The sequence below is a fragment of the Lates calcarifer genome, linkage group LG9 (assembly GCF_001640805.2).
Source record: "Lates calcarifer isolate ASB-BC8 linkage group LG9, TLL_Latcal_v3, whole genome shotgun sequence".
NCBI lineage: Eukaryota > Metazoa > Chordata > Actinopteri > Centropomidae > Lates > Lates calcarifer.
In genome coordinates this window covers 6,550,869-6,572,679 of record NC_066841.1, presented here as the reverse complement: position 1 = coordinate 6,572,679, position 21,811 = coordinate 6,550,869, and the positions used below count along the sequence as shown (strand labels likewise).

Genomic DNA, 21,811 nt, shown 5'->3' with positions numbered 1-21,811 from the left:
AGCGTAATGAAATGAGGAAAAATATGAGATTAATGCTCTCCTCCCCAAGGCTTCCATCTGGAGGGAAGGCTAGAGAGAAAAAACAAATTTGAAGGAGTGTGTTTGTTCCGTTTTGTTGAACAGATGGTTCATTGGCAGTCAAGGAATAGTAGGAAATAGTAGTAGTAATAGTAGTAATAGGATGGGTACAGTTTGTGTAGGAGAGAGAGAGGTAGGCAGACAGACAGAGAGAGAGGCAGATGGTTGTCTGACAGTTGAGAGTACTGACAGTCCTTTAACTGTGTTGTCACTGTGGCTGTCAGCAGACTGAGTGGATTACACCAGACTACACAACTCACATTCAGTTTATTGGAGTTGTAGCTGGATTAAAGTTAGCCAGTCACTGGACCAAGTGGAGATTAAGGATTACAATAGATTACACATGGCTGGCAGAATCGCTGGCAGATAAAATGTGCTGCTCTTTGGCATGGATGTGGTACAAGCAATGCTATAGTGTGTTTTTGTTTTGCCTTGGAAATGCAGCACATGCTGGGAGCAGTCACTGGGACAGGGCACAGAAATCAAGAAATCAGAAGATGAATAACTCAAACATATATTTACAAATAAGTAATTTAATTGACTTATTTACTTAATTTAATTTACACTGGCAGACAAATGGAACAAACAACAAAATGGCCATATGAGATTAGATTAGCATAGAAATTGTAAAAGTAAAATAAAACTGAAACAAGAAAATATGGAAGGCATGTAGTGACCATTAAAACATAAAGAGAAAGGGAAAGCCAGGCTAAAGGTACATTTTAAGTTAATGTTTAAATTTACCAGCACTTACAGATAGCTTCAGCTCCAAGTTAAAATTGCCTCACCAAAAGATTTTGTCCTGCATTTGGGAAAAAAAACTACTGTAAAAGCAAAACTGACAACAATGCATGAACTTTAGAGCACCCTGCTTGGCTAACAGCCTAATTTATGTCTGCCTAATTTTAACTTTCTGCTACTGTGCTGTTGTGTTGTGCTGCTGATGTTGAATGGTTTCATTAATGTGGGAAAGGTCAATATGAACTATATCTCCAAAATCACTCAAGTTTTCTTGAAAAATGTAAGACTCGTATTTAAAAGTCAAGTTGTTTTAAGAGCAGTCGAGAGCAACATTATTTAAATGGCTCAGTATCACAAATCATGTTGTGTTCACCGCTGCATGGGGAGAACTTCAACCACTGCAGGTCATATGTGTAAACTGACTTACCAAAGTGATGGGAACAATCATTTTAACAATAGTCGTGAAGCCATAATTGTAATGAGCAGCTTAACATGCACTGATCCAGCCTCACCTCTGTATTGCAGATGTAATTACCCTATCAGGACTTTGATTAATGTTGTAAGCATCTGTGTTTTGCCTTCTTGTGTCGTGCTTGCATGTGACTGCGCATTATGACCGTGCCTGTGCTTGGTGAGGGTGAAAAGGCAAAAACAAGATACCAAAACAAAAGTACAGAGAGACAGGGGCAACAGGGAGACTGAGACAGACAGAGATAGAGAGAGGGAGTCAGAGGATCTGCTGTTTGATGTGTGGGAACTGTCACACTTGATAAGGGATCCGTGAAAAAGGTGATTTCACAGTGTCCCTGTGAAGCCCTGCTGAATAATAAAGTGTTGGTGCTCATGAGGAGGAGAGGTGAAAGGCAGGCGAGAGGGAGGAACAAGAAAGACGGAGCAACAGGATGGAGGTAGAGAAGACAAACTATGAGAGAGAAATGATGGAGAGGTTGTGATAAGGAAAGAAAAAGCAAGACTGAGAGAAAAGGTGGACATGAACTGCTTGTAGACATTCAAAATCACTCCAAGGTCTGGTGCTGCTACACAGCTTTAAAAAGGCAAGTCATGTATTTTGCACTGCTTTGATGTTGCCTTTTACACCAGTACATATAATTTTGATGGGGGTAAAACTTAAATTAATTTAAAAAGGAAAAATGTAATCACCAAACTGACTACAGAACCCAGTAATATTTTAGGGCATTACATTTTAAGTATTTGCTCATGTACCACTGTGAAGGCTTGAATTGCCTGTTAATGGTCAATCATTACAGAACATTCAGCCCAAGCTTTAGGATTATATATGCATTAAGTGTTTCTCTGGTAGCTCCGCTCTATTATGTCTGTGTTTCTGGTCATTTGTTTTTTATGTCGTTCACAGTGTGGGAGCACTGCATAACGGCACACTAAACGCTCTCATACATTGTTTTTGCTGTTGCTGGCTATTAACCAAATGAATCGTGATACATTACCTTGTGGGTGGTAAAGTGCACAGCTTGATGCTCTGGCTATGTGTCTTACTTTTTTTTTTGGCACAGATACTGTATAAAAGTAGCGGAGTGTTTGGTCTGAACTTGAATTGAGCTGAACTTGGAGTAGGACATTACTGGAAAAGATGGACAAGACGTTTAGTAGATCAGAGCAGAGAGGATACGGGAACAGAGAGTGGGTTGGAAAGAAGCTGGCCATGGGGCACATAAAGGAAAGACATAAGTGGCTTCATTATTGGGTTAGGTGGCATTTCATATATTGAGTATGGCTGTCAATTGCCTTGATATGAGACTGTTTCAGTTCTGGACAGCTATCAAAAGAAAGAATTTCAACCTCTCTGGCATTCATAAAATGTGTTGAGAAAAATGCCAAAAATATAAACTTAACATAATGCAAAGCAATCATCATGACTTAAAATGGCAGTTATAAGGGGACCAAAAGCACAATTTATTCAGAAAAAACAAATAAAAGACCTCTGTGCTGCCCCTAGTGGCCAGAACCAATATGTCACATAATTTTCAACCTCTTACTAAACAAGTGCCTTAAACCTGGTTGAGTCAGTACATTAAGTATTCCATCTGTCCATTGATTATCTATACTGCTCATCCTTTAAACGTCATGGGGGACTGGAGCCAACATACAGTATTCTTTTAAAGGTATTTTTTCTGAATTGTATGCCTTTATTAGTCAGACGAGAGTAGAGAGATGACAGGACAACAAAGTTCTAAGGTTTCTAATGAAGTGGGGATGATGCAGTTCCTGGTCCAGACCCAAACCCCCCTCTATGCCATGGAGATCCCATACTTTCATGAACTCCTGTATGGCTGAAATATGTATTTTTCAACTGATAGGAACGCAGTACATTGTATGATGGTCCTTGTTCAGGGATAGCCTGCCAAATGGCTGTCACAAAATGCACGAGAATGTTGAGACTGACATGTAATAGAGTCAATGGGTTCGATGTTAAGTTGCAAACAAAAGAAATGGCAGCAGCTTTGGTACTTTACAACCTTAATAACGCCATCTCTCTCTCCGCCTCCTATCTCTCTTTTATTCGGTCTCCCAGTCTATCTTTCTGTCATTCTCCGAGGGTAGTTAAAGGATAATAAACCAGATAGTTGAAGGCATGTATTGATTTTGGTGATGGTTCAGACAGATAGCAGTCTGAGAGGCTTATGTCCTACACTGTGATAACATTGCTCTTATCTGAGGCCAGAGTTGTTACACTGAAGGGCTGCGCTTGTCCACTGAATAACTTTCACAACCTTTTCTGACCTCTCTCTTCTTGAAAATGAAGATGTCTTGCAGCTACAGATTGATGGCCAAAACAGACAATGACCTCACAGGCATAAACGATGGCAAAACATGAGGAGTTTATGTTCATTTGTGCTCTGCATTACCGTGCTAGTTGCTCATTAGCAGGTTTGACATGCATTGGAAGTGTCTAAACCAGGAACTGTGATTCCACTGTCACCCTGTTGCTGAAATTAAAGTGTTGCTGGGGCTCTGTCTACACTCTTTCATCATGTCTCCCAGCACTCACTCTCATATTTCATCTCTCACTTTTTTCTTTTTTTTCCCATTTTTGTCAACCCACTCGCTTGTCTTCCATCCCCTCCTCCTCCTTCAGAACCCCCTACCCTCTCTGCTATCACCTCCCATTCTCTCTCAGCATTGGCATTTCTCAGATCTGTCAGATTTTAAAAGACGTGTTTGTTTGGTCTCAGCAGCTGAGTTGTGGCACTAAAAGGTGTCATATTGTTTAGATGGGTGCTTCTGTTGACTAAAATGCTGCTTTGGGTGTTATATATGGACATTGTACATCTGTGGTATTTGGTATTTGGTGAGAAGAGAGAGCTGGGGCTGAAAAGGAACAGGCAAAAATTAGTTGTTGACTTGATCAGGCTGTGATCATTTTTTGGTTTTAAATGTGCTCCAAAAATAAAGACGTGGTATATGTGTGTGTGTGTGTGTGTTAAATGTATGGAAAACAGTATGTATGGAAAACAGTTGCAGTAGAATTCCAAAGGAAGAAAATCTAACAGTTTAATAATTTAAGGTTAATAATTTAAGTCATTTATTAAGCAAAAATCAAAAGCTGATTAATTGCTTCTAAAAATTTTTTTTGATTGCAGCCCTAATTCAAATTCGTATATATATTTTACATGTGGAATGTCATATTAAGTTTATTTATATAACCCAATATCATAAGTCTGTATACTAGAGGGCTTTACAGTCCATACACCCTCATATGACACCCTCTATTCAAAACTTTTGATTAAATACAGCATGGCAAACTGCATCCATTTTTAGAGGATTTAAACTTAGATTCTGGTGTATTGTTACTCGTTAAGCTGCTGGGAAAAGAGGCCCTCTCTCTCATCATCGCATCCCAGCCTTTATACCATTTAAGCATTGAGTGTGTGTGATTCGGTCTCTGGTTTCAGGCTTTTAAGATGTTGCAGATAACACTTCTGTGCGACCATCCACTCAGGATACAGTTACTGTGTTTGTAGCAATGATTTATTCCCTGTGGAGTTCTGCTGAGGCTATTGAAACCTAAACGGTGTTTAGCATTTGCAGTAGAGGTTTACACACACACACACACACACGCACTGTTGGGATGTTGCCTGAGGGAGCATTTTGCCTGGTTAAAAGCTCTTTATGTGTCAGAGACTCTCCAACTGTCCCTCTGAGAGATGGGCCAACAGCTCAGGTTACAACAGGATGGTTCGATGATTGATGCAAACTCACACAACTGAGCTCACTTGACTTCAGGACTTCCAGAATAAATTACAAAACAAAATCCTATAATGAAAAAGGAAAGTTTAGCAAGTACCAATAACAAGCGAAAAAAAGAAAAGAAGATGATGATGAGTGTTGAGAGTTGTAGAAGGGCATTTACACAAAGGATAGTTTAAAAAACTATTGGTATAAGAGCAATTGGCTGAATTTCTATCCTAGTACGCTAACAGTGGAGTTTAGAGTAGCATAGCTGTGAATAAGTTTTGTGAATTTAACATGTAAGCGACATGATCTATATGCAACATCAGCTTTTTGTTTCATCACCACATTAGAACAGTTTTACAATGTGTTTTGTATCCTTTGCAAGGTGCCAAAATTGGTACTCTAAACACTCAAAGCCAGATGTGAAGAGTCATAGTTGACTTCACAGGCTCGTCTGCCAGCATGTACTGAATAGCAAGATATAAGGGGATAGTTTAATTAGGCGCAGGTGCACCTTATTGCCAGATTGCAGGCATTTTTTCAGAGGCAAAGCTGCTTTGGAACCAAACACAGTCTCACTTGTTGAATTAAAGCTCAATGGACGGAGCCAAACAACCTCAGAGGAACTTTGGTAACAAACAAACTTGAATTCCAAACAAGAAACCCTGGGGAAAATATGACAAAAAAATGTCTGATTGTTTTTTCCTTTATTTACCCAGTGTTACAGAAATAACACGACACAAAGACAAATGTACATTACAGTGTGAATTCTGATATCTCTCCTCATCGCCATCTTTAAAACCATTTTTCAGTCTTTTTTTGGGGTGGGGTGGGGCGGGGATTTTGTGCCTTGATGTTTCATCTGCATTTTAATATTTCATAACGTACAACAATCAAAGCAAGCATTACAATCAGCTCTGGTCATGTAAACTTCAAAGGATGAGGTGTCATCAAAAGAGGACTGTCTTACAGATGCTGATGGTACCCAACAGATTTTACAACTTTGGCATCACTTCTCCTGTGTTTAATCACTGTTTATTAGGATTTTATGTCAGTCATGGTAAATGCTGCAATTAAAAGGGTGCATTGGTTTGCATTATATTAAACTACTGTTTTTGTTTGTTTGTTTGTTTTTTTTACTTTTCAAGTATATTAATGATGGTGCTCGAAATTGTACTGTATTTATATCTTTGTGTGTTTGCAGCACCGTCCCCAGTGAGTGTGGTGAGGAAAGGTCATACTGGGAAGAGCAGCATTGCCCTTTCGTGGGCAGAGCCCGATCGTCCTAATGGTATCATCCTGGAGTACGAGATCAAGTATTTTGAAAAGGTAAAAAAAAAAAAAAAAGTGTATATCTGATATACAGTACACACCATATACTGTATTGAGCTACGATCAACAATCTGCAATTCATGCAATGTAAAATTGTGCAGTTTGTGATTGTGAGGATTATGGTTACTGGGCAACTGTGTTAATTAAAAAAAATGCTGCATATGAAACCTTTTAAGTTACGGCCTCGTATAAAGATGACACACAAAGATTATAATTATTTTTCATCATAGTTTCACAAGAAAAACAGCATTACAGGGTTTATGTTTAGTGCTCTATGAGGTTACCTGGTAGTGAACTTTCAAAGATGCTTTTGAAACTGCTGAAAATCTACATTTCCATGCATTTGAGATTTTAATGATACTAAAGGGACCACAACTACCACCAATGGATTTTTGCCTCATTCCAGCTCTCTGCTCCACATATTTAATATTTGCATTTGCAGAAACTTTTAGACCAGCATTGTTTAAATTGGCCCTCGGAGATACAGCTGAATGATCATTCAGTTTTCACTGAGGTGGCTTTTTAAATCAGGTCCACCACTTCAACATGACTCTTTGATGCAACAGTGCTATAGCTTGGGGTTATGGGTTTTGTTTTTCAAAGTTGAAACTATAGTAGTTTGATATTGAGATCATTGTTCCCATGCCCTTCCTCTTCTCTCTCTTTCATCTTCTGAAATCTTCTTTTCTGGGAAGGTCAGAATCAAGGTATACAGGAGAGCCGAGCAGGGTTTGTGGTCAGTGGTTAGCTAATGGCTTCTGGCTAATGGAGGAGGCATTTAGCTGTGTTAAAACCTGATGTGGTTACAGTTGGGAAACTGATCTGTACACACATGCACTTACACACTCAAAACTCACACATATACTACAGGTAGCTTAGCCAAAGAAATGCACAGAGGAATGGGCAATAATGTGAACACACACAGAGGTGCAGGCAAGAAGACGCACACTTAAAAGATTTAGCAGAGTCTACTCTAATCAAGGCTTGTGAGTCTAATCAAGTGTTTGCATGTAAAGCGTGTTAATAAATAGCAGTAACCCTCTTGCCCTTTCTCCCACTACAGGAACAGGACTCCAGTTACACTATAATAAAATCCAAGGAGACTGAGATGGTGGTGGAAGGCCTGAAGCCCTCTTCAGTCTACATCTTCCAGGTTAAACATGGGGCCAAAAAATGAATAAAAGCACACTGATAAATAATAATGGGGTGGAAAAAGGGAAAAAAAAAATCCCAATATGTAGAAATGACAAAAAACACTTTGTTGTAGTCTGTGTTTAAATGCAATTACAAAGAAGTTGTTGAATTTAAGTCTTGTGTAACATATATGAACATATTTAAACATATGATATTCATGATAGATGTGATATATATGGATATGATGCATTGCAGGTGCGAGCAAGGACCTCAGCAGGCTATGGCGCATTTAGCCGGCGTTTTGAATTCCAGACCAGCCCTTACTGTGAGTACACCTGAGAGAGGGAGAGAGAGAGAGAGAGAGAGAGAGAGAGAAAGAGAAAGAGAGCATGAGAGAGCATGACAGTACAATAAAGTTCAGCTTGTACGTGACTCTCACCTGCTTTTGGAAGCTGTATCGACAACAGATGCCAGGTGTATTTTGTGTGTATGTGTGTGCATGACTTTGTGTGTACCTAACTCTTTATTTATCCCTTTTTCTTTGGCAGTAACTGCTACCAGTGAGCGTGCTCAGGCTTTGATAGTAGCAGTGGCCATCACGTTGGCTCTGGTCCTCCTGGCAGTGGTGGCTGGATTCCTGCTTAGCGGACGGTAAGAAATGAGACATAAATACAACTAGGAAAGCATGGAAATGATATTTATACTGATATGTGTGCAGGTGCACACTGTCTACGCACTTCTTTTTCCTGTGAGAACTCAGGTGTATATCTGGCAGCCACAGTACATTAAATGCTACCAATTGTGGTAACATTGATATGGGAATTGTGAGGTACTGAAACTGAGATTTTATTTTACTTTCAAATGCAGTTATTCTAGTTTTATAGAGCACATCAGTCATGTACATCTCAGTATACGTGGATGTATGTTAGCTTAGTCAGAGGACATCCCCTTATCCCTCTCTGACCTAATGCTGACTAACAAAAATTACAAATGTCAAATCTCATTCCTGACCTATATATTGCTGTGTTGTTGAGCAGCATTATGGGATTAAACACATGGCTTGAGGTTAGAGTTTTGTAATAGGTTCGGATTAAGCATTACTTTTTAGATTATAGCTTTCGTGTCAGTGCATACAACCTTACTCTGCTACACACCAGCATTTAGGAATCTGCCCTCCATACATTATACAGTACATTAATGCTGCATTTGCATGCCTCTGGGCTTACATGACCTTCACTTAACCTTGAGTTGTAATTGTTACAACCAATTTTCATTTTCATCTTCACACATGCACACACACAGCCATACACAAGTGTGAATATACAGTTGAGAAGGAATTCAGATACATGCAAAGCAGTTAATCACTGGCCATAGTAGAATACATTAAACTGTTTGAGAAAGCATTCAGCTTTTGTTTTTGTCACTTGAACTAATTTATTTGTCTGTAAGTTTCATGAACTTGCTCTGATTTCCACTTCAGTAATCACACTTTCCTTTGATATGTATCTGATTAAGTTAATTACAGGCTGCATACTGTCCTTTTATTGAACCATAATTAACAAAGCTGAGGGCATTTTGATAAAGTTCAGAGGATGAATTCAGATTCATATCCATGTTCTGAAGGTTCCCTCTCCCAACATATTTGTAATAATGATCTGCCTTACATCCATCCATCCATGAATCTGTTCAGTCGTCTTCATTTGTCTACACACATTGTATGGCTTCTTTGTTCATTGAACTCTCCATCCCTTGAAATAATTTTAGTAATTTAATTCATTCTTATTCAAAATTGTATTCACAAAGATGGCGAATGTGTAGATCTTTGACAAAATAAACACATGAATAGACAGTGGGTGCACGCTGGTGAGGTTTAAGGATTAAAAAGCAAATCAGAAAGATACAGTGGTGATTTTGGTTTAACCAAACAGGGATGAGGATCGCTCTGGTTTTGTGTGGGGGAGGACGGATGGAGGAATGCCAAATTTTTCCGGTGGTCGATTTGGGACGCAAGCACCACAACCGCCTCCATCCAGTGTATTCCTACTTCCCCTCCCTCCTGAATGACCCTCCAGACTACACAGGCATGCATAGACATCCAAACACAGCACACATGTAGACACACGCACACACATACGCGCTGATGCATCTATACATGAGTTAATACACACACACACACATACGCACACACATACACATGCAGGAAGTTGGAGGGCTGGCTGGGCTCTGAGCGTGCTCAAACCCCTTGACTCAACAGATCCGGCAAACTAAACACCCTCGGGCAGACACACATGTACAAAACGCAGACACACACACACACACACACACAGACTCTCCTCCCCCCATGTCTATCCAGCTGCCCATACCAAACCCCTCTAGCCAAGCCTGGCCGTCCTACAGAGAGCTGTGATGGGAAAGATTTGGACATGACCCCTCTGTGTGTGTGTGTGTGTGTGTGTGTGTGTGTGTGTGTGTGTGTGTGTATTTGTGTGTTCATGCACTTTTTGTCTTCCAGTCCTGAAAAAATGAGGAAAATTCTACCATCTAAAAATATTTTATTGACTTTCACAGATTCAGTAGAGTAAATCAGTGTGTTTACTTCACAAAGCATAATTTGACTGTGTGTCTGTGTCTGTTCTGTCTGTGTCATATGTGTGAGTGTGAGTGTGTACATACAGGATTAAGTTTAAAATCAATCCTCCTGTTTAATCTGGGTTATCTGTGATTATCTCTGATGCTTCCTGTCTAAATATTGACATACAGAAGCTTTTTGAGCTCATACACATATAGGCATACACCATGACATATACTGACACACATCCATACAACAAACAGCTTAATACCCATTTTGACCATCAGGGCAAAACACAAACAAGCAGACAGACATTAGAGAAAAGGATATGATGCTGATATAGACAAAAGCCAGCAGTTTAAACAATTTCTCTCACGTGTCCTTTTTCTTTTTCCAGCAACTTGACAAAAAAATAAATCTTTCATTTTGGATACAGCCTTTATCAAAAAGTGCATGACTGTTCTCTCCCGTGTCAAAAGTCAGAGTTGATCTGTTCACAAGGGCTTTCTTAGAAAATGATACTATTTGAAAACTGCAGTCCTTTGCTTTCATCTGAAAGGCTGGTACTTTTAAGCATTTTCAGCAATATTTTTTGAAAACCTTGAAATTTAAGTTAACAGTTCCTATATAGGAAATAAAAATCTTGCACTTAGATCTAAGTATGATTCTGTCTTGTGTTGGCCAGGGTTTGCTTAATGTGTCTGGGCTGTTCTATGATATCTTTACCACAATATCTATCAGTCACCGTTTCTTGTCTCTGTTTGTAAATGTCACTGCTTGCTTCTTTTTAGATATACTGCAGACAAAATGCCTGAGACCATACAATATGTTGTGCTACTTTAAACTAGAAACTGGAAAATTATGTAAAATCATTGCTAAATAATACTTAATAGACAATTTGAAAGAAAATGTATCTCTTAAATTGAAGGTTTTCTAACATGTCACTAAATTAAACAAATAGAAAAAAGGGTGCAGATTAACAGTGCTGTGCTATAGCCTAATTTGTTGCACGTTTAGCAGTTTCTTTGTGTCATTGATACAAGTGTAATTGTCAGATGGCATGAAAGATAATGTGTAATGTAATGTGTTTGGGTCTCCTCCCTCTCAGGCGGTGTGGCTACAGCAAAGCAAAACAGGATCCTGAGGAGGAGAAGATGCACTTCCACAATGGTCACAGTAAGTTAAAAAAGCCCAAACTTATTCTGTATATGTGTGTTTGTGGGAAGTTCATTCAAAGTTTACGCTACATGTACAGCGGAGGGTTCAAACAGCGGTCATGTCTGTATGAGTTTGTTCATCCCCGTAGGCCCACGCGTATGTGTGTGTTACCAGTACAACTGACAATGTTTTATACTAGGAGCTATTCTTTCAATGACAAGCACATGACATGGTTACATGACAGCCCTGTTGACAGAGGACACATAAAGCTATGATTATTTATAGGCTGTGACGGATTAATATATTTGGCCACATTTTTGCTATCCATCTGTTGGAATCAGAGCCGACTGTCACGGAAACATCAGCTCTGGAGAAGTCCAGTGAATTGTGCCAGTGTGTGTGGTATACTGCCAAATTGAGCCATACCATGAAAGAAGATATTGTAAAATTAATGTTAATTACTTATGCTCACAAACTGACTGAAATGGCATCTTCTTTTTTTGGTATAATTAAAACAATGATTCACTGTATTTTGTTCTTAAGATGCAGTCGTTTTGGTGAATACTTTTAGAAGGGGTGATGTTTTTTTCAAAAAGGCCTCAGAGGTTCAGTGCTTGTGCTTAATCACATTGCAACAAATAAAGTGATGATAATAACAATGACATAATTAACAACTGCAATGGCAGTCCTTTCATTCCCAAAAATTCTGAGGTGATGTTGTTTAGGACTGGAAAATTTGTATAAAAACTTATATCATGGTATACATAATTTTATGTACATAGGGTAATCTCAGAAAGTATTCAGACCCCTTCTCTCTTTTTGAACACTTTATTATGCTATAGATTTGATTTTACATGGATGAAAGTGCAATTTCTGCAAATCAATCAAAGATTTTAAATTATTTGCCAAATTTGTCTAAAAACATGTCTTCTTTTTGTCATTTTGGGTCATTGAGTATAGACAGATGGGCAAAAATGGCAATTTCATCTATTTACAGTTGTATCTACAACACAGTAAATTGTGCAAAAACTGAATGGGTATGAACACTCTCTGAAGCCAGTGTATATCATTATAGAGAAAGATTTCAGAAAGAAAAAATGCTTGAGAAGTTGTTTGCAGATAAAGTGACCAGATGAACAAACAGATTTATCACACTGATGTAAAATAATCCTGTAAATTCAGTAGAAAAACAGTAGAAAGCCTGTAGAAAAATATTTATCGACTGACTAATTTCCATCATCCCAGTAATGATGAATGCAGTAGCAAAGCTTGAAATATTGCCAGCACTGGTATAGAGAATGAGACCACTAATACTATTTAGCTGTTTTGTATGCATACCTTACCCTGTGGATACAAGACTGACTACATGCTAATGTGTTAAATGACATCTAAATGGTAATGATGTCATGAATGTGCCTCTGCAGTTAAGTTCCCAGGGGTGCGTACCTACATTGACCCCCTCACCTATGAAGATCCTAACCAGGCTGTACATGAATTTGCCCAGGAGATTGACGTCTCATTCATCTCCATAGAGAGGATCATCGGAGCCGGTGAGTCAACTCCATGTGCCTGTCTGTATGTGTTACAGATACACTCATTCTTATTCTGAGCATCAGTTTAAGGTTGATTCGGCCAGAATAATGTATCACAGAATCCATTATTGTTCACTCTGAACCACTGAGGTGAACCTGTTCAATCAAACATGCTCAGGTAAAATCCTCCAATGTCCTGTAACAGCTTAATATCAAACAATACTTTACAATACTTATCCATTTTCTCATTACCTCTAACATAGTCCATCATATTTTTCTTCCACCTGCATAAATCTGTCACATTCATAATTGCACGTCATTGCATAGACGCAGAGTTACACACAGTCAATTAAGCCAAACAGTGTGCTAAAAAATGACTGATCACACAGCTGTAAATGGTGTTTGTGCTCTGCTGACAAACATGTTGTTGATTTGCAACCTTTGTTAGACTCACAAGCTCTGTAGCTGTGCAGCAATGAAGTCTAACACCTTTTTTGGTTTGTACTTACTTGTCTATTGCAATAATGAGCACTGAATATGAGATTGAATTATGTTTGCCCAGTGTTTACAGTATTCATGAAAGATTGCATTGTAACACTGATCCCAAAAGGTAAAAGAAATGGAAAAAAGTGTCTGAAAAAGCTGCCTATTCTGGGTTGTTTTACCACAAGGTGTTGAGGCCACACTAAAGCTCTATTGTCTCTCCTCAGGGGAGTTTGGAGAGGTGTGCAGTGGACCACTGAGACTGCCTGGGAAAAGAGAGATCCAGGTTGCCATTAAGACCTTGAAAGCAGGCTACACAGAGCAGCAGAGACGTGACTTCCTTTGGGAAGCGTCAATCATGGGCCAGTTTAACCATCCGAACATCATCCGTCTGGAGGGCGTGGTCACCAAGAGTGAGTCATCAACATGTCTGTCTCTAGTCAGATTTAACACTGTCTTTTTGCTTTTCTGGGCTGTGAGACTAAAATGCACCCTGTAGGATTTGAAACATATGTCACAATGCAGATTACTGGGACGAGTCATATGGAAGTTGTGCTGTGTAGATATTTAGGCATCTCAAGCTCAGCTTGTCAGGTTCAACTCTACTTGTCACACTCTGCTCTGATTTCTTCAGTCTAAAGGCTGCACTTTGTCACGGTTTTTCAGCATCCACAGCCATACGCCATCAATCAGATTCAGATATGTTTTGACAGCTTCAGTTGAGGTTTATCAAGCTCACTTCTACTTTGACTTGTACTTTGACCTTTTTCTGTCTTGCACATACAGTTGATGTCATCATTCAAGTGCTACCATAATGGGAAATTATAGATTTTTTTTAGAGATCTACAATATGTTTAATTTAGCAATAAACAGCTGATACAGAGTTGTCTGAGCAAGCATACAACACCCTCAGATCAGCCAGCTCCATTATTAAAGATAACTAAATCCTACAGCAGTGCTGTATTAATTGATATTTGATGGCTGCATAACTAACTCTGCCTATCAGGGCTGGTAATGAGAACAAAATTAATACTGACATATGCTCAGTTTCCAGTCTATTAGGTACACCAGCTAAAACTAATACAATCTAATCCAGCTGTCATGTAATACATTGTACATCATGACAGTTATAAGTTTTGACATCATCAAAATATAACATTTAAAATAATGTTCAGATTTGTCTATTCATTTGTATTCTAGTTTTTGTAGTAAAGTATGTTTTTTCTTCTCTCAGGTAAGCCAGTGATGATAATCACTGAATACATGGAGAATGGATCACTGGACACATTCCTTAAGGTAGGACAGGAGGAGGGAAAAGATTTCATAGAATGGTGAAGGAGTGGGAGGATGGTAAAGAAGAGTAGGAGGAAGATGAGGATAATAATTATAGGAAGTAGATAGTGGATAAAGACAAAGAAGTGGAGGATACTGTGGAGTGAAAAAATAATAAAGGAAAGGAAATGGAGTCAGCTCTCAGACTTAGATCAGTGTTGCACTGAATTACTTCAGTGGACTGAGGTAAGTGGCAAAAAGACAAGGGAGGAGAGCCACTACTTGCTGATATGCCAAATTGGGAGGGCAATTATCATAGAGGTGGAAAAACGTTTAATCTTCTGGAAGGGAAAATACATTTCTGAGAGCTATTTGTAATGGAGACACTCCACTGGAGGGAAATGGGGATCAGGATATGTCCACCAAGTCTATCATCATTCCAATTCAACAGCTCATCATTCTACACATTCAAGCAGAAATTAGCTAAAGAACAGTGTGATACTTAGGAGTGTTTGTGTAACATTTTTTCTGGAGTTACACTGACATCTTTCAAGGGGAAAGCAAAGTTACTCAGCGCATGAGATAAATCAGTTAGGAGAGCAGCAATGAATATAGAATAATCAGACAAGTTCAGTTCTGTGTCCGTCTCCATGGTAGAGATTTCAGATATTGAAATGTTGAGTAGCCCAGGCTATGAGATGCATGATTTGGCAGAAGATATGAAAGACATCTGAGCACTCAAAGCTTGAATCATGTCTGCGCTGTCTAGACAATCTGGACTTCACTGAGAGGAGAAGGTGGACTATAATGAAGAGGCAGGCTGGCAAATCTCTGAAATAAGTGATCCCTCTCCAGAGCACTTCTGTTCACTGGTTACAGTGGCATGATGCTCAGTTGGCAGACAAGGCTAAATCCTGCATGAAAAAGGGGGTAAACTCCTGCAGCAGATGGCAAATGGAGAGATGAAAGAAAGAAGGTTATGCAGTTGCAAGATGGTAAAGGTCTCAGAAAAGAAGTTACGGAAATCTGGGAAAGGTGAGAATAATATGATAAGAATATGATAATAATAATATAATAGTGTTTGGAAGTACAGATTTGCTTGAGAGGCAGTGCCGACTGGAAACATCAGAGACTTGCACAGGATGTTCTAACCCAGATGGCATGGAATGAGAGGATGCTGAGAGACAAAAGACAGAGGAAGGAGGGAGGAGATACGCTATATGGTCAGTGGAAACTGCTGACATGACTGTCCTCTGTGCTCTGAGGGGAGTAATCCTGGATGGCAAAAGGGAGGCAGAGGAGGACCGGGCAGAGCAGCACAGAAAAACCCTGTGAAGTAATTACATGGATGGCTGGTGTACTGAGGCCGGTATTAATGACACAGCCATGAGAAAAGCAAGGGGCCGGTCTGACTCCTGGATTAAGTGTCACAGCTATGGACAATGCTCCGTGAGTTTCATAACTCACCCCTCGCTGGCTTAACATCTCATTTCACATGTAAGTGGGATGTTCTGCTGTGGATGGATGGGGAAAGTAGCTGTAGTATTGATGGAAACTGAGGCTGAAACCATGAGGGGAAAATAAAGTGTAGCGCGATAGCTACAGTACATGTCCTCGTGTTGAAATATGGAGAAAGGATGAAAGGAAGATTGGATACTTTACACTTGGATTGGAAGGAACTGAGGCTTAAAACAGTGAGAGCTGCCATCAGGAGAAAACTAAGAGGGACCCCAGTGGAAGGGATTTCGGTTGGAGGAAAAGAGGTTTATTGACCACCAAAACCTCTACATCCTACCAAGATTCTGTCCTTGTCAAAGTACCTTTGCCCTAACATTGGTTTTTTTGTTGTTGTTGTTTTTTTGTCAGATATTGAAAACCTAATTATTAATACACAGGTATGGAAATATGAAGAGAAGTTTAAGTCAGGGCAAGAAGTGAAGAATTGGAAAGTGGCTGTGACTTGCTTGAGGGAACAATGGCTGTGCTGGAGTCTGTAGCAGAGACAGTGATTTCATAAAACATGGTGTGACTCAGAGCAGCAATGAGCCTAGAGCAGGATTAGAGGAATCTTTAATCTTGGTTTGGGTCTGTCCGTAGAACAGGAGATCTACTGACAGGAAGACTTGTGGATGTATTGGAGGGAATGACCTGGGGTACAGAGGTGCACAGGTGATAAGACAGGAGAGCAACGATTGGACGACCGTCTTCGCTAACATTAGATTGAGGAAATGGCAATCATTAGAGATAGATTACCTGGAAATTATATTGCCAGCAATTAGAATTAAATGAGAGCAAGCTGCAATAATGTGCTTTCCCTCAAAATCCACCACTGACACAAAACTGAGATAAAGCTTGGCATGCACAGTGTCTTTAAGGCTATACTGTAAGGTGCAGTAATTGACTTTTTGGCTTTCATGCTACCAGAGCAGCTGTGAAGCGGCCATTAGCAGAGGTCATACATATCGTCTCTCTTTCACTTTTCTATATTGTCTTGCAAGCTGAGCCATCTTAGCAGGCTACACAACTTAAACCACACAGAGCAAGTGATAGGGACTGAACCACGTTTTCAGCTAAATTTTTCCAGACAGTTTTTAATGTCAAACCATGTGGGGATTCCTTTATCTTTACAGAACTACTGCATACATACTACAGAGTTATAGTGCAGTGTTGACAGTAAGGGGAAGCACTGCATTTACTATATGCAACATAGTTTTAAGTGCATGTAGGGCATTCTAGATAAACACCATTAATACCTGCAGCTATTGGCAGGGATTTAACCATTAAGACCTAAATTAAATATGGGTAAACTGATAATAATTACATATTTTTAATCTTATATGATTTCTGTTATTATATCATTTTTCTTCTGATATGTATATATCTGACATCTTCATCTTCTCACTGTTCTGTTCACTGCTTTGATTTAAGATATCATGAATGTCTTTTTTTCTATTTATTGTTTCTTTTCTTTAGAAAAATGATGGTCAGTTCACTGTAATTCAGCTGGTCGGTATGCTGCGTGGCATCGCGTCTGGCATGAGGTATACACGTCCACACAAACACACAATGCATTACTGAACACATCATTAGGGCAAAGTGTTTAATCATCTTCTTGGTCTTTGTGTTGATAAATTCAGGTACCTGTCCGACATGGGCTACGTCCACCGTGATCTAGCAGCCCGTAACATCTTGGTTAACAGTAACCTCGTGTGTAAAGTGTCTGATTTCGGCTTGTCCCGGGTCCTGGAGGATGACCCAGAGGCTGCGTACACCACACGGGTAAAACGGCTTGTTTGTGTGTGTGTGTGTGTGTGTGATAGGGCTGCGAGTAAGGATATTTCTATTGTCATCTAATCTGTTTATTATCTTTTTAATTAACCAAGTCTGAAATGCACACTTGTTTTGTCTGACCAACACTTCAGAATATGAAGATATTCCATTCACAATGGAACAAAAACAGAGAAAATGAGCAATTCCTCAAATTTAAAAGCTTGAGCAAACAGGTTTGGCAATTCTGCTTACTAAACTTAAATAATTAATTAGTTGTGGCCAGTTTTCTGCCAATCAACTGATCAAATAATCAAGTAATTGTTTTAGGATTGGAGTGAGAGAGAAATAGGAAGGGACATCTAGAGGACACACTGTTGTGGCTTTGAAAGCATTTATATTTAATCCGGTGTGTATCTCCATGTGTGCGCAGCTATTGTGGTATTTTAAACTTTGGATTAAGTGGAAAACTCTCACACAACAGAGTGTTTTTCAAACCGAGTACACACATACGTTCTTGCATGCACACACACACACACACACCCGCGTATACACAGAGATGGCAGCAGCGGGTTTTAAATTGAGCCGTGTGTCCCAGGCTGAGTGGCGTCCTGTCAACCACAGACGGGCTGCTTCCTGCAGGAGGAGGGCCAATTAGTACTCGACTCAGTCTCCGCAACACTCAATTAGCACTGAGTCTTGCTGCCTTAGCACCAAATATCCTGTCACTCACCTCTCACTGCCAGGCTACATCTCCTATTGCTCTCTCTCTCTCTCTCTCTCTCTTTCTCTCCTTCTCTCTCTCTCTCTCTCTCTCTCACTCTGTCGCTGTCTGGCTCTCTTTCCCTGACAGAGCAGTGAGAATAACATAATTCGCACCCTTCAAATAATCAGACCCTGAGATATCCTGCTGCTATGTTCATCAATACTGCATCGAGCTAATTTCACTACTCATCAGCTAAAAACACATTTTCCTCTGGAACTCAGCAGTCATCCTGTGAACTTTTCCGTCTTTGCAATGAAAGCGCAATAATGAAGACGAGGGAAAGGCGTAGAGGAATCTCGGGCCCCCCGTCAGTTAGGACAGGAAATCTGTAAAAGAAAGTGAAACTTGGTATCATGAATGTGTGCCTAAATTGGTATTCATTAGTGTAATTGTGAGTTGGACCACATGTGGCAGAAGTGTCTCAATTAAGGTCTGTTCTTGGTTTCCATCTTTTGTGTAACAAAACATGCAAATTTTGAATGACTGCAGCTGCATTTATACACCAGAAGGTCATTTGCACAAGTGTGGCGTTGAGCTGTTGTCTCTGTAAACATAAGGTTATTTATATAAAAGCTGCTTGACATTTGGAGAGTATTTCAGTCTTCATTTTCTACGTTAAATTCAATTCAATCTGCTGAGGTGTATGTATTGTCTGATAAATGGTCTTTTGTTTTGTCATAGGGCGGGAAGATTCCTATTCGCTGGACAGCTCCAGAGGCGATCGCATACAGGAAGTTCACATCAGCCAGCGATGTGTGGAGTTATGGGATTGTCATGTGGGAAGTGATGTCATATGGAGAGAGGCCCTATTGGGAGATGTCCAATCAAGATGTAAGTTTGACATGACAGTGTTATGGAAATCATTTTTGTCCATGCTGTAATTTTTCTTGTTTTGATTAATACCCAGGTCAGCTACATTGGAATTATTGTTTCACCCCATAAGTGGTGCATACAAAGTAAACAAAGTACATTTAGTAGCTGCTCTGGAACCTGATCATTTCACACTGTTTTCATCAGCAGGTGGAGTTTTCCCAGTTGTCAGGGAATTTTTTGGTTTCCTTTTTGTCTCGCTAATTAAAATGTTGTATCTTGTTTCTTTAATCCTTACAAAAACTAAGGTGTAAAAACAACCGCTTCTTGTTGTGTGCCAGATTATTTCTTGGCCACAACCTGTAACTTCCTGGTTCCTGGCTGCCTGGCAACTGCCCAGACACAAGAAATAGTCTTGGCACATACACCTAAAAAAACAGCAAATTGTTGGTTTCACACTTTTACACAGTCTTGTTATTTGTTTGTCTGTTTGTTTTTGTATGGTTTAAATAAATGAGACATAAAGCTTTGTCTTTGGACAGAGACAGGCCAACTGTTTCCTCTTGTTTACAGTCTTTGAGCTAAGCTAACCTACCAGGCTACCAGCTTAAGTTTTAATATACAGATGTCTCATCTAACAGAATGCCAGAATGCCACCTTAGAAACTGCAGCTGAGCTGTTGAAACAGCAGTTTTACTCGAGTGCTATTTTCAAGAATGAATTTTACACGTCAGCTAGGTCAGTTTTTTCCAGCCTTGGGCTTCCAAACACGGGGTTGCATCATACAATAATTTAACACAGGTCATGATAGGGTTCAGATTAGAGGTATGTCGATATTTGTTTCATGTTTACCTGCTGAAAGAAATTCTGTGTAATCTACGGTTTTTGGAGCTTCATCCATGCTCTTGCTAGAGCATAAAAGTAAGTTATACACAAATTAACACATGATTCAAGTACTGTAAAGGTGTACACTAGCAGCATGAAATCACTGATATTTTTGTCTTTTCAGTTTGTATCCAAGTGTGTACTTGCATTAGAGTAGAAAATGTTAGCACAAGCCAAGTGCATTGTTCCTTGGGAACATTTAAAGGGAGATGGTGATGTTGAGGGAGTAAAAGAAGGTGTAGGTGAAATATACATGTTTCCTGTCAGGAGGCTGAATGGATTAGAAATAAGGAGGGCTGTGCAGGAACCTATTATTATAAATCTGTTACTGCAAAGTTTGGACAATGACAATGAACACTGTGGGGTGTAGAAAAAGGTGTGCGTAAGCAAAAGGGTGAAACAGGTGAATACGCAAGGAGATGCAGTGCTAAGCAGAAAAATGTGTCAGGGAAAATAGCTTGGCTTGCTTGGGCTATAGATCACCCATAGGTGTTAAAGGATTTTAGATCACTTGTGAACAAAATGCAGACGTTTATTTCCCAGTCACGGCATGATATTTAAAAAAAAAAAAAAAAAGTCCAAATGCAAAATTATAAACTTGTAAATGAGTGGCTGGTAGCGAGTTAGCTCTACTCAGGAAGAAGAGACGAAGAAATGTGAGTCAGAGAAGAATGGGATGATGAAAAGCGAAGGAGAGGGTAGTGCCTGCATTATAGTGCAGCCCAGAGATCGCTTTAATGGTGAGATCTGCAATTGTGTCACATGGCGATCAGTGAGAATGTAGCATTTGATTCTGACACCACACACAGGTGCTCACTTCCCACCCACAGACACACACACGCGCACACATAGGCAACATATGCACGCACAGCCCTCCAGTGACCTCTTCATCCCCTGCCTGAGACCCCTCCCTCCTCCTTTTGGTTATTAGGCTGTCTGTCTCGAGAAGTCTAGAGACGGGGAGAAGTGGAGAGGAGAGGAGGATGAGAGGAGAGGAGAAGACGTTTGATGTTTAATTGAAAGCGTTATGCTGGATTTTCTCTGATCTGTGCAAGAAAGTGCAGTCTCTCTCTCTCTCTCTCTCTCTCTCTCTCTCTCTCTCTCTCTCTCTCTCTCTCACACACACACACACACACTTTCTAAGCTCTCTCCTTCTGTTTCCCATTTCTCTGCCTTTCCTCCTCACTTCTTTCTCTCATCCTCTCTTTTGTCTCTCAAAAATGCAACCTCTGTCTCTGTCTCTGTATTCTTTCTTGTCTCTCGTCTGCCTTCTCTTTCTTTTTCCCACCTCAGTCTCTCATTTTCTTCCTCTGATCTTTCCTCCCTGCCAGTCAGCTATGTGTAGTTCTTCTCCTTCTCAGCGAGCAGCGATGATTTGATGCTGCGCCTCTCTCTTTGGTGTGTCTACGTGTGCTTTCATGCACACATGTGTATTGGAGTGCTATCACGTCTGTCTTTTGTGTGAATTTGACACAAGTAAAGGCTGTCATGAACTCAACAAATCAATTCCCTCCAGTGTCTTGCACTGGCAGAACTAGGCTGAAAACTCCAGCCTGCTTTCCATTGCAGCGT

At 39.9% G+C, this 21,811-nt stretch overlaps 1 protein-coding gene across 1 annotated transcript in view; it reads left to right on the top strand.

The window, feature by feature from the left end:
- Positions 1-21,811, top strand: part of LOC108886022 (ephrin type-A receptor 5) — a 60,821-nt gene that overhangs the window by 31,057 nt on the left and 7,953 nt on the right. The window contains exons 6-16 of the mRNA XM_018680621.2: positions 6,236-6,360; positions 7,427-7,516; positions 7,753-7,822; positions 8,046-8,148; positions 11,175-11,242; positions 12,649-12,774; positions 13,467-13,652; positions 14,474-14,535; positions 17,485-17,552; positions 17,649-17,790; positions 19,226-19,375. Of these exons, the coding sequence (XP_018536137.1) occupies positions 6,236-6,360; positions 7,427-7,516; positions 7,753-7,822; positions 8,046-8,148; positions 11,175-11,242; positions 12,649-12,774; positions 13,467-13,652; positions 14,474-14,535; positions 17,485-17,552; positions 17,649-17,790; positions 19,226-19,375 (1,190 nt within the window). The remainder of the gene's footprint in view (positions 1-6,235; positions 6,361-7,426; positions 7,517-7,752; positions 7,823-8,045; positions 8,149-11,174; positions 11,243-12,648; positions 12,775-13,466; positions 13,653-14,473; positions 14,536-17,484; positions 17,553-17,648; positions 17,791-19,225; positions 19,376-21,811) is intronic.